General features: G+C 35.7%; 2 protein-coding genes across 2 annotated transcripts; one reads left to right on the top strand and one right to left on the bottom strand.

The window, feature by feature from the left end:
* Positions 1–459: 459 nt before the first annotated feature.
* On the bottom strand, positions 460–8,939 carry LOC113226264 (GPN-loop GTPase 3). The gene is made up of 5 exons (XM_026458828.1): positions 8,722–8,939; positions 7,532–7,728; positions 6,542–6,756; positions 5,732–5,837; positions 460–936 (listed from the first exon to the last, which is right to left on the bottom strand). Exons 1-5 carry the CDS (start codon positions 8,764–8,766, stop codon positions 645–647), a joined length of 855 nt encoding a protein of 284 aa, XP_026314613.1. The 5' UTR covers positions 8,767–8,939; the 3' UTR covers positions 460–644.
* A 517-nt stretch (positions 8,940–9,456) lies between these two features.
* Positions 9,457–11,532, top strand: LOC113226245 (heat shock protein 68-like). Its single transcript, XM_026458806.1, has one exon. The coding sequence runs from the start codon at positions 9,529–9,531 to the stop codon at positions 11,404–11,406; it is 1,878 nt and encodes a 625-aa protein (XP_026314591.1). The 5' UTR covers positions 9,457–9,528; the 3' UTR covers positions 11,407–11,532.
* The last annotated feature ends 1,666 nt before the right edge of the window (positions 11,533–13,198 follow it).

Below are 13,198 nucleotides of genomic sequence, written 5' to 3' on the forward strand. Positions count from 1 at the left end.
CCACAAAAAGTTATCTTCTGTAAAGACAGTTTATCTTCTCCGTGTAATTGCTAATAACACTTATTTGTTTGGTCCAGCCATCCTGGTGGACACCAAATATTGACAATGTGCTAAAATATGTTTTTCTAAATTTTGATAAATATGCGTGTCAATATGGCATTGTGTGTTACAAACTAATTTACAAATTAACGCTTGCTAGTAAGGCAGATGGCGTAAAAGAAAATAAAAGAATAGCCAGCAATATTCATAAAAATCTGTGCAATAAGCGCCATTTGGTTGATTTGTTTGTTTGTGGCAATTTTATTTCAATATTCAAGTATATTATCGAGTAATTATTAAATAATATTTCACGACACAATTCTCGAACATTAAATAATATTATAAATAATAAAAATTGTCACGGAAAAAAGAAAGTAGTGAACACTACTCCGAGAATGACTGATCACTAGAAATTAAAAAGCTTTGATTAATTGTAGTTCGTCAATTATTTACAAATTAGTTACAAAAATTGTTATTTGGTACTTCTCGCGACATCTGGTATACCAATAAGCACTAAATACCCAACTACGCCATCTTGTACAGCCATTAGTAGTCTTCTTGAACGATTGGTCTCCATGAATACACAAAAACTTGTACCAAATAATTTATTCACCATAATATTTATTATCATCGACATTGCCATCTTCCGGATCCGGTTCATCGAAGTCCTTGATTTTAACATCAGCATCTTCTCCATATTGTATTATATTGTCTATGGTCAATAAAATATTGTCTATGCTCTCATCATCTTTGATATTAAGAGGGTAGAATCGTACTAGACTGAAGTTGTCAATGACTTCGCCAATAGCTTCTGTTAGCTTGGCGTATTTTTCGTGCCATTTCGATTTTGAGTTACGCATATCTGATAAGAGAACGTGCGGATCTGGATCTAGGTAGCTGGAAAAAATGAAAGACGTTATATTAATGTAGGTCCTGAACTTGAATACCACTGGGAACTTCATTACAGAGATCAAGGACTTTGTAGCCTAGCCTTGGCGAAAATAAAGAGAAGGTTCGGTCCACAAAAATTTATTATAAGAGGAAAAGAAAGGGGCTGTAACAAAAATAAACAAATTACATTTTTATGGAATGTCATAATATTTCACCACCATGATATTCAATAATTTTTTGTGAACTTACTCTACTAGTTTGTTATAATTATTAATACAAAGATCTAGTAGAGTACGACATACGTTAAAAATTTTATTACAGTTAATAGCGACATCTCTAGCCAGGGCTGGTAGTTGCAAAGGTACCCAACTGGGTGACGAAATACTTTCATAGATTTCTCGTAGATGGCGCAACGGCTAAAAAGTCGTTGAAAAAACCAAATAGAAGATCCAACAACAAACACATAGAAAATTGAGATCCGCTGGTTCGTTCCGTGGCTTAGTTAGAATAGCGAGACGTCGGTTCGGCCGGATGGAAATAATTTTTTCTAAGTGCCGGACTGCCACGCAGAGGTCCTAGGTTTCTATTCCCGGGCCGGGAGAAATATTTGTATGGTCTACATTTATTCTCTCGTGAGTTTGGGTGCATTTTGAGGTTGTCTATGTGTGTGTCCATAGCACAGCGACACAGGGTTTCCCTAGTGCGGGGCTATGTTGAGGTCGTGCGTTATTATTATTATGTAGATAGATTCAGTGAGGATGTACATTTCTCGTGTTTTTTTTAATATTTCTGTGATATGAAATATAAGTAGACAGTTTTTCATGTCAATCATTAGATGGCATTGTGTGTTTCATATTAAAGGTGAAATAGTTGATATCCATGGCCATTTACATATTATAAACTACTTCCAGACTATTTTTACCATTTTCAGAGTTGCGATCTGTAGTATGGTTAGCATGATCCATGGCCGTGCAAGTGTAAGTAATTTATTAATAAGGCTTGCTAGCCCCTGGAACGGTGCGGAGCCACCAGCGGTTCTACGCCATTTTGCCCGAAAAAGTCTTTACTGGCGCGGAACCAACGGCGGCTCGGCGCATCCAGACGATTGTAAACCGATTTTTCATAATGATAGAGTTATATATGTTTGTTTGAACAACTTTTGACCACAAAGAAGTATAGGAAATATTTTATTTGTTGCAACACCAAAACGCACTCGTTTCCTTAAAAAAAAGCAGGACTAATAGTCTGAATGTGTTGTAAAACTTTATTTTGTTTTAAAACTTAGTTTTATTTTTGCGAAGCATTATACCAGATTTCTATTGAATTATAATAAATAGACTTTGCTTAATGTTTTTTTAATTAAATTTCTATGAATTTAGGTGTAATTTCTTGTAAAAGTATGCTTCTGAAAAATCATGATTTTTGACATTTTCTTTTCGTTTTTACTACGATCATTGTAGATATTAGCTTTTCTACATCACAATTTTTTTATAGAAAAATTATTTAGAAAGTCAGTACCGTTTACAGAACTTGGATAAGTGGTCTAGTTATTTTGTAATGAGCATTTATCTGATGGGTGACCTAAATCTAGGTAAGCGCGGGATGCGCGGCACTGTGATTCCCCCATAGGCCATAAATCAAAAAAAATCATTGGCTTATCCCGGTTAGATCAACTCACTAAGTTAGTAACTAGTTAACAAGCTTCCAAAAACTATAAATATCAATGTAATTAGGTCACGTTATCATTCACTTTTGTGCATCGGAAGTGAGCGCATCGCGAGACTAATTATCACCACGTGTGAGTCATCGAAACTTAATCACTTTGTTTTTTGAGTGTCACTATTCCAAATCAAGTGTTTACGTGTTGTGAAAGCATGGAGATCCAAGAGCATGGTATGTACTTTTATTATCAATTTTTTTTAATTTTTTTTATGCATACTTTTTTTTATATAATTTTTTTATTGAAGGCAGTTTTTTGGTGAAAATTTTTGGCATAACTTAATTTCCTTTAGACCTACAACTTTTGGCTGCGCTGAGCTGCACCTGAGGTATATGGTTTTTGAATAAGGAGTATGTCCTTATTAAGAGCTATAAGTTTCATTTGCATCTTGCTGCCTCTTCTTGGCTTAAAGGGGTGTCAAAGTATGCATGTCCATAGTATTGAATTTTTAATTTTTTTTTAAGTTCAGCTTTCATATTGTTTTAGGTACATTTTTCAAATGTTCTGTATCGAGGATGACAATTTTTGATATTTGGCACTCTAAAGTGGGTAATCCAAATGAAAAAATGCAACACGTCCTGAGCACTTTGACCGAAACATCATCCCTTTCTGACGACATCGAAAATATTGATTTAGAGACTTTAAGCCTTAAAATTAAGAATATTTGTAAACGAATTTCCCACTACTGGGCAAAGTCGAATCGTACTAGATCTAAATTCTTAGAAAAATATTCAGATTGGCTGCATGTCGTTGAAAATATTGATGTACAGCGAACTGAGTTACGTGTATCTCAGAGCTTTGACGAAGTTAAACCATCAACTTCTTCATCGCATGGCCGTCCGAGAATTAACTTTGACGACACCAGTAAACGTACAAAAAGGAGAAGATTGGCTAGTTTGTCTAACCAAGACCCTTCTCTTGTACAGTCATTGCTCAATGCGTCCGATAGCTTGTCTTGTCCTGAAATCGATTCTAGCGAAGTTTTATCGCTCATTGTTGAAGCTCAGTTAACTCGACATCAATATATATTAGTAAAGAAATTTATAGACAATAAGTTTTCAAAAACCATTTTCCCATCTTACCAAAGTGTCGTGGAATTTAAAAAACACTGTTATCCTTCAGATATTACTGTTACGGAATCATCCGCCGAAGTCGAACTTCAAAGTTTATTAGATCATACTGCCAATCGGATTCTCAAGTCTCAAAAAGATGTTTTGGATAGTGTACCTAATGAGTCTCTAGATAAGATATCTTTGATAGGGAAATGGGGTTTCGATGGACAGGGCATTCAGAATATAAACAGTGTTTTTCTGACTCCACTCTTGAAGACAGTAGCCTGTTTGTTACTTCGTATGTGCCACTTCAGCTTGTTTTGACAACAGATAACAAAGAAAATTCAGTAGTTTTGTGGAAAAATCCTCGTCCTTCATCAACTCGATACTGTCGTCCTATACGCCTCCGATATTTGAAGGAATCGACTGCAGTGTCAGTTGAGGAAGAAGCTCATTTTAAAGATAAAATAAGGAACTTGCAGCCTACTGTTTTCAAGGAAGAAGATCGCGAATATCGCATTACTCATTGTTTGCAACTTACTATGGTAGATGGTAAAGTGTGTAATGCACTTAGTGGTGTTTCTTCATCAAAATGTTTTATTTGTAACGCCTTGCCCAGTGAAATGAACAAAATTGACGAATGTTTAAATAAGGAAGTCGATGAGAGTAAATATGAATTTGGTTTATCACCTCTTCACGCGTTAATACGTTTTTTTGAATATTTTGTTCATGTCGCGTGCAAGTTAGATGTTAGGAAATGGCAAGCTAGGTCCGCTAATGACAAAATGCTTGTTGCTGCAAAAAAATCATATGTTCAGACTCAATTTAGAGAAAGATTAGGGCTTATAGTGGATAAGCCTAAAAGTGGCGGAAGCGGAACATCAAACGATGGTAATACAGCCAGGCGGTTTTTCTCGAATTCAGAAATTTCCGCTGAAATTACTGGGATCAAGAAGGATCTCCTAGATCGTTGCTGGATCATCCTTCAATGTTTAAATTCGGGATATAATATTAATAAGACGAACTTCGAAGAGTTCGCTTTAGAGACGGCTCGGCAGTTAGTTGCCGAGTATCCGTGGTATAACATGCCTGCTTCCGTTCACAAAGTTCTAATTCATGGTGCTAATGTTATAGATTATGGTTTGTTGTCAATCGGAGAGTTGTCTGAAGAAGCAGCTGAAGCGACTAACAAATACATCAAGTCTTTTAGAAAAAATCATACGCGTAAAATGAGTCGCATTGTGACCAACACAGATTTAGTAAATAGGCTGCTTCTTCATTCAGATCCCTTCATAACAGGTCTACGAAAGTTACCTGTTAAAAAAAAAGGTGTACTGTCAAAAGCTGTATTAGACTTGTTATGTATTTAAAGTTAATATTGTTGAGATTTAATGTATTTTGGTATAATTTGTGTTTTGTTTGTATTTTGTAAAATGAACTTTTTTATGTATTTTTATTGTTTTAATTTATTCATTTGTGGTTATTGTTAATACAAATAATCATTATTTACACAGTTTTACCATTAAAAGTCGCAGTATAAAATGTTTTAGATACATCGTCTAAAAACAAAATTACTGCGAGACATTTTTACACCTAAATATTGTCAAATATTTTTTAAAATGTATAATTTTATTAATTTACGTTTACCTAATCATATTTTAACGTAATAAAATAAAAAAATAATAATAATTTCGGAGTTACGTATTTATGACCGCCTTAGTATGGAGCGTGAATCACCGTGCGCGGGTGTGAAATAAGCTCCGTGCTGACAGTTGACACTCCGTTGTTCAAATCTGTGCCATAAGCGTCATTTAGCGTTATCACAAGAAATGAGAGAAGCTTTGATAAATTGTAATTCGTCAATTAGTTACAAAATAGGCTATTTGATACTCATCGCGACATCTGGTGTACCAATACTTGTCTTGTATCACGATTACCAGTCCTCTTAAATTACTGGTCTATGTGCATGGCAAAAGATGCTGTTTTTGTGCATAATGTTAGAGAAAAAGCTGGTTAATATTATTCTTACTCATCCAACTGTTTTCTTGCAGATTTACTAAGCAAGTCCATTTTGGTGAGGACGTTTACATGTGGAAGTTCTAGATTCACCATCACACTAAGTGCTGCCATTGTGCCTAAAAATACAAAAATTAAAATTAAATACAATGAATAGCGACATCTCTACCCAGGGCTGGTAGCTGTAAAGGTATCTGACTGGGTGCCGAAATACTTAAGATTTCTCATAGATGGCGCTACGGCTAAAAAGTCGTTGAAAAAACCGAATATAAAGAAACGACAACAAACACATAGAAAAATTCGTGAGGTCCGCTGGTTCGTTCCCTGGCTTGGTTGGTATAACGTCTGACACCGTATGCTAGAAGACGTCGGTTCGAATCCGGCCGGACCAAAGGAATTTGTTCTGTGTTCGATCTTTGTATTAATAATTATTACAAAAATTAAGAACAATTTAAGCCATATAAAAATTGACAATTACGACAAATGCATTTATCACCACCATGTTTTCCTTCACTGTTAGCAAGCAGTATTGCTACTAAGCATGTTTAGGTCCATTTCACAGGGATTCTAACTATTCTCCGACAAGTCTTCACTGCTCTCAGTTATGCTACAATGTTAATGCACTGACATACCACTGCCGGGCATGGGTCTCTCTTATAAGTAGATGGCTTGGATTATTTAGCTTTAACAATGTGTTTAAGTCTGTTTGTGCATTTCCGTAATACTGTATTTGGCAGAATGCATGTGTTCTTCAGGTCTCATAAAAATTATTGAACATATTGCTAGTTATTATTGTAAGGCTATATAAATTAAAAACAAATACCTGACAAAAACTTGGCTCCATCAACCATGAATTGTGAATCAATCATAAACACTACGCATATTCTGAAATTCCATTTCTCCAGCTGATCAACCAGCCTTCGCATGACAGGCAAGTGTGTGTACAACTCGATCTGACCTGGGCAGTCAAAGAGGACATAGTCGTCATCTACATCACCTAGTTGTTCTTCTAACCAATCACTGTTTTCGAGGAGTGTCCTGGAAGTTGGGTAATTGTATTTTATGTAGTTTAGCATTTACATTCTTGTCTTAAGTATCTACTTGTGCGCAACATTGGCTTTTATATAAAAGGTATACTAAGTTACATGATGCTGGTTTAATGCAGTTGTGAGACACACACATGACAGCTTGCGACATGCACAAGAACAACATATTTCGATGCAATATACTTCGATGGATATATTGATAAGTCCAGGTCACTAATGTGAGGAACATTATTGATTCATATAAAGAGTTTTTACCTACTTCTTTCCTACGATTCAAGGATTTGTCCTTGTGTATTGACTTTTAAGATAATCATAAACATGGTAAATTGGTCAGATTCCCACTTGACATTAGGTTCTTAATATTGTATCAATGGCATATATTACAATGCTTGCTATCATAGTGACCGGAGGCTTCTTTCCTGCACCCCTGAACATCATTCATGAGTAACATTAGATAGTGTAACATACTGGTTTTGCGTAACTCAACATTGTACAATATTAGAGTAGTGCCTATCTTGAGTTTTGCGGGTGTGTAGTGGATCAGCTAATGGATGGGGCAGATATAAATATTTTTACTTAGTTATTTTCTATTTTTCATTGTTTATGTATTTTTGCCTATGGTGTGTTAGTTTCTGTTTTTCTGTCTTAGCTAGTTTTTCTTTAAATTACAATTTTTATTTTGCTTTACTTTGAATCTGATTTTCCCACTACTCCTAAACAGGGTGTATGTGTATAGAAAGGGTAACTAGATTTTAATTTCAACTCACTCAATACAAAAAACAAGTCCACCATTTGGTCCAAACTGTAACTCTTCATCTTCCATGGCGTCATCTAAGTGTATCAGCTCTCTGATGTCCACAAGTGGCTCATAGTCAAAGTGTTCTGCTGCCGGGTCTAGATTCACTACTTCTATTATGCGATTGGCGTGTGTTGCGTGTTTTACCATTGTGGAACAGTATGTAGACTAGGGAATGGAAGAAAGTACAATAACATTATTGACAAGTACTATGAAGATAAGGCTCCATCATTTTACGTGACAATTCGACCAATGTCAGGGTTTGAAAACTCAGTGCTACGAAGAGACAAATTGACAGTCATTGAAAGTTTTTTAACAACTTATGTCAACATTAAACGAAAATTAAATTTTAAATATTTATTTTATTATTTGTTTAGTTATAATAATAATAACGCACACACTCAACATAGCCCCGCACTAGGGAAACCCTGTGTCGCGGGTGCCATGGACACACACATAGACAACCACAAATTACACCCAAACTCACGAGAGAACTAAATGTAGGCCATACAACTATTTCTCCCGGCCCGGGAATCGAACCTGGGACCTCTGCGTGGCAGTCCGGTGTGGTAACCGTTTGGCCACTGGGGCAGTTTAGTATAGAAAGTTTATTAAAAAAACAATTTCTTTTTGTAATAGTCTTAGTATGTACTCTGTTGTTATAGATTCTCTTCTCAGTGATTCTTTTCGGAATTTTCCAGTCAATCTTTGAGTTCAAAACGCGAGCGTCCCTCAACTTGGAATTGGCGTGTTTACCGATATGGTATAGATGGGGTTGTAACATTATAAAGCAGAAGTTATATTTTTACAAAACTATCATATACATATGGTTCTGTCGTTTTGCGCGACAATTTCGCCAACGTCAGGGTGGAAAGACTAATTCATTAAGGACTCAGTGCGGTGCCGGTTATTAAAATACTTAAGGGGTTATTATGCAAATACGGTTATAATTTTTTTTATTTCGATGGACCCAAAGCATTTAAAAGATTTTTTTATTTTTCTATGATTCAATGACACTTTACTATTGGTTTCTTGTTGTTAATTACGTGTTTTCGAAAAAGCATGTAGTCTTTGCTTTTTTGAGCATACAAAATCAATATAACCTCAAATTACAATTTCACTTTAGCCCTGAAATTTGGCAAATATTGGTGTTTAACTTACTTTACCACTACCAGCAGGTCCAACAACGAGCTGAGCGTACCGCATCTTAGATTTTTTTAGAAATTATTGCCTTTGGCAATGATGTTATGATCCGATTATATTCCAGTTATTGTGATTTTTATCCTATAATAAGTGTCTAATTTCTTTCTATATGTTTCGACATTTAAAAGCTTTCTGAAAAGGTTTAATTTATGGCTGTATTTTTACGTTTAACGTAATTTTACAAAATATTCGCATTGACGCTTCACTGTTTTGAAAATGTAGTTTGACGTTAGCTGTCAGTGTAATTTTTAAAGTTTATATTGATATTTTCTTAACTTGGGATAATTGACTTTTAGACAGAGCCAGATGATGACAATCAAATACACATATCGACTGTGGACTGGTCATCGGTACTATTTCAATTTTGACAACTTTACAGGTGAAGAAAAAAAATGTTTGCGTTATTTATATAGCATTTGATTTATTAAATAAAAATACGTAGTTTTTAAATATTAATATTACACCTGTACGTATGTACACCATGTAATTTTATTTAATAAATTAGATGCTATTTAAATGATTTTTTCTTCACCTGTAAAGTTGTCAAAATTGACATAGTACTGGTTGCCAGTTCACAGTCGATATACATACTTTGTGAGTTCAGTTATAGTTACCAGCTTTTTATTATATTGATACTGGCGTCTAATATATTAAAAAATAAAAAAATACTAAACATAAAGCGTCACTGGAATGATTTGTTCATTTTCTTTGTCTACAAGTTTATACGAAAAATTGTACGAAGTGAGAAAAGTGTAATATTCAAATATGCCAGCAGTGGGGATTGATTTGGGGACTACATATTCATGCGTGGGTGTATGGCAACACGGGAGCGTCGATATCATAGCGAATGACCAAGGAAATCGTACAACACCGTCCTATGTTGCTTTTACCGACACTGAACGCTTGATTGGAGACGCTGCAAAGAATCAGGTAGCTTTAAATCCTAGTAACACTATTTTCGATGCTAAACGCTTGATAGGACGCAAGTACGATGACCCTAAGATCCAACAAGATTTAAAACATTGGCCGTTCAAAGTCGTTAACGAAGGTGGGAAGCCAAAAATCCGAGTAGAATACAAAGGAATGATTAAAACTTTCGCTCCAGAAGAAATAAGTAGCATGGTGCTGATAAAGATGAAGGAGATCGCAGAAGCGTACCTCGGAACCAAAGTTCGTGATGCTGTAATCACGGTTCCTGCTTATTTCAACGATTCTCAAAGGCAAGCGACTAAAGATGCAGGAGCCATCGCTGGGTTGAATGTTCTGCGCATTATAAACGAACCTACAGCCGCTGCCTTAGCTTACGGACTTGACAAAAACTTGAAAGGAGAGCGGAATGTCTTGATCTTTGATCTAGGCGGTGGTACATTTGATGTATCTATCCTTACTATCGATGAAGGATCTATCTTCGAAGTAAAGGCTACAGCTGGAGACACACATCTGGGTGGTGAAGATTTTGATAATAGACTGGTGACTTTCTTGGCTGAAGAGTTTAAACGCAAACATAAGAAAGATCTTAGGAGTAATCCCAAGTCTCTACGTCGATTGAGAACAGCTGCAGAGAGGGCTAAGCGAACTTTGTCATCAAGCACTGAAGCTACTCTTGAAATTGACGCTCTATATGAAGGCATTGACTTCTATAGTCGCATATCACGTGCTCGTTTCGAAGAGCTCAATTCAGATCTCTTCAGAGTAACCTTAGAACCTGTGGAGAAAGCCCTTAAAGACGCTAAGTTGGATAAAAACTCAATTCACGATATTGTTCTGGTGGGTGGTTCGACCCGTATTCCAAAAGTTCAGAATTTGCTTCAGAATTTCTTCAACGGAAAAAAATTAAATCTTTCGATTAATCCTGACGAGGCCGTTGCATACGGAGCCGCTGTTCAAGCTGCCATATTGTCTGGAGACAAAGATTCTAAAATACAATCTGTCCTACTTGTCGATGTTACGCCTTTGTCTTTAGGCATAGAAACAGCAGGAGGCGTGATGACCAAAATCGTCGAACGGAATGCTAAAATCCCTTGCACCCACTCCCAAACCTTCACGACGTACAGTGACAACCAACCAGCGGTAACTATTCAAGTTTACGAAGGGGAAAGAGCGATGACTAAAGATAATAATCTGTTAGGAATTTTTGATTTGACTGGTATACCACCCGCTCCTAGAGGTATACCACAAATTGATGTCAGTTTTGATATTGACGCGAACGGGATACTCAATGCGACAGCTAAAGAAAACAGCACTGGTAAAAGCAAGAATATTGTTATAAAGAATGATAAAGGAAGACTGTCACAAGCTGACATAGACAGAATGTTATCTGATGCTGAGAAATATAAAGAAGAAGATGATATGCAAAGAGAGAGAGTATCAGCTAGGAATAAGCTTGAGACGTATGTTTTTGGAGTTAAACAGGCTTTAGACGAAAGTGGCGGTAAACTGAGTGAAAACGAATGTTCTATGGGTAAACGTAAATGTGAAGAAACGTTGCGTTGGTTAGATGGTAACAGTTTAGCTGAAAAATGTGAATATGAAGACAAATTCCAGGAAATTAACAAAGTTTGTGCTCCATTGATGAAGAAACTCCATGTCGGATCTGGTTCACGCGCAGAAAAGGACGGTCCTGTCATAGAAGAGGTAGAGTAGTTTTGTTTAAACGTAGTAGCTGTTGTTGTTTTAGTTAATAGTTGTTGTTTTCAGTTTCCTAAATAAATTTGTTTTTTCTTGTTGTTTTACTTTAGATTGTCTCGACAAAGGGTCTAAAATAAATAGTGCGACAATCTACAGCTTATTTTATTTTATGTAATAAATTTAAGTTATGTTAATTAGATGGTGCAAGTGACCAATATATAGTTCGTTATTTTAACGAAAAAGCTACGAAGTTAACTGAAGATATTGAAGTACGGTTGGGTGTAGAATACGGATCTCCGTTAAAGCTAAGTCAACCTTAACACTGAGTATGAATCCCACTAATGTTATTGTTAAATTTAAAAGATAGTCGTTTAATTGTATTGATTGTGTTGACCAAATCAGAGAATCAATGCCGGCTTTACCTAAGGTGCAGGGTATGCGACACACATGGGTTTTAGACGCCGCGCAAACGTCTGTCTTGTGTTGGATACAATCAGCAATATTTTTTTAACCTATTTAAATAATTTATTTTCACATAAATGAAAAATGTTACAGAAATGAGAAAAACACAATTTACGGTATTATAAAAAAATATTAATTCTAAATAAATAAAAAAATGTTTAAATTTGTGTGGGACGGACATGAGCTCTGAGAAATGTTGAAATCATTTTGCCCTGATTTCAACCCTGATTTTAAGCCCGACCCGACCATGGCAGCTCTACGTGGTCGATCACTCACACATAACGCAAACAAACATCAAATAAAGACAAAATTATTTTCATATAATTAATATAAAGTCACCACAACGTAAAAAAATGTTCGGTGGCCGTATCCAACACAACTCACACCTATTTGCACCTGAATTTCCTCTAAAAAAGCTCTTTTTAGAGGAGATCAGGGCCCAGCAGTGGGACGTCCCACTAAACAGGTTGACGATGATGGTGATGATTTTGAAATTCGAACTTGAAGTTGGACTGTGGTGTGGTGCACCTACCTGTTTCTTTCGATGAAAAAAAAAACATAATGGCACGTTGAAGTACACGATCTGTCGTACTTTATTTATGTATAATATAAATCCGTTGGAATATTTTATTCTTATTATTGTTGACATTAAATTGACAACGATAACTAATTTTGTTTATTATAACTGATTTGTTGTAGTTCAAGTGTTCTTCTCCATCTATCATTTTCCTTTTTTTTTTTTCATTTTCCGTTGAGGTGAAAAATTGTGTGTTTCGCCCGGCAGCAAAGTTGTTTTGCGTCTCCTGTCTTGAAACTCTCGCTACGCTTAGTTTTCTAGTTTCGAATCTTAGCTTGCTTCGCTTGTTAGGTTTCTATTAACGCCTAGACATTTTGTTACAGTCAATGATCTTATTATACGTAAAAAAGATAATTGCATTGATAATCTGACGGTATGTATGTACACGTGTATTGTGTCACGGTATGTAATTTGCTACAGTTTTGGGCACGGGTCTCTATTTATTGAAAACATACATACACTTCGCGCCCTATTTTGTCAATGTTTATTTTTAGGAAATGAAACTGTTTTTCCGGATTTAAATTGCGTATATTTGTTTTCACACTGTACAACACGGTGGTCACGGTTGACCATGACCATGTCAAGTCCACCGTGACCATGGGACCTGTAAAGGGCCCGAAACGTCGGTTTGTTTGAAAAACAAATATACGCGATTGAAATCCGGAAAAATAGTTTCATTTCCTATGTGTAACAATCGCGAAAACCTAAGAACTCGAAATATTTATTTTATTGATTAACAATAATCAACTTTTAAGTTATCTTTGTTGG

This window comes from Hyposmocoma kahamanoa, unplaced genomic scaffold (genome assembly GCF_003589595.1).
Source record: "Hyposmocoma kahamanoa isolate Upper Pololo Valley unplaced genomic scaffold, ASM358959v1 185, whole genome shotgun sequence".
In the NCBI taxonomy this organism is placed as follows: domain Eukaryota; kingdom Metazoa; phylum Arthropoda; class Insecta; order Lepidoptera; family Cosmopterigidae; genus Hyposmocoma; species Hyposmocoma kahamanoa.

Bases quoted from the DNA above. Each gene is read 5' to 3' on its own strand.
- LOC113226264 (XM_026458828.1), bottom strand. From the start codon at position 8,766: ATGCGGTACGCTCAGCTCGTTGTTGGACCTGCTGGTAGTGGTAAA. The intron at 7,729-8,721 runs GTAAGTTAAACA...TCCATTCCCTAG, and splicing joins GACCTGCTGGTAGTGGTAAA to TCTACATACTGTTCCACAAT. The intron at 937-5,731 runs GTAAGAATAATA...CATTTTTTCCAG, and splicing joins GCAAGAAAACAGTTGGATGA to CTACCTAGATCCAGATCCGC.
- LOC113226245 (XM_026458806.1), top strand. From the start codon at position 9,529: ATGCCAGCAGTGGGGATTGATTTGGGGACTACATATTCATGCGTGGGT.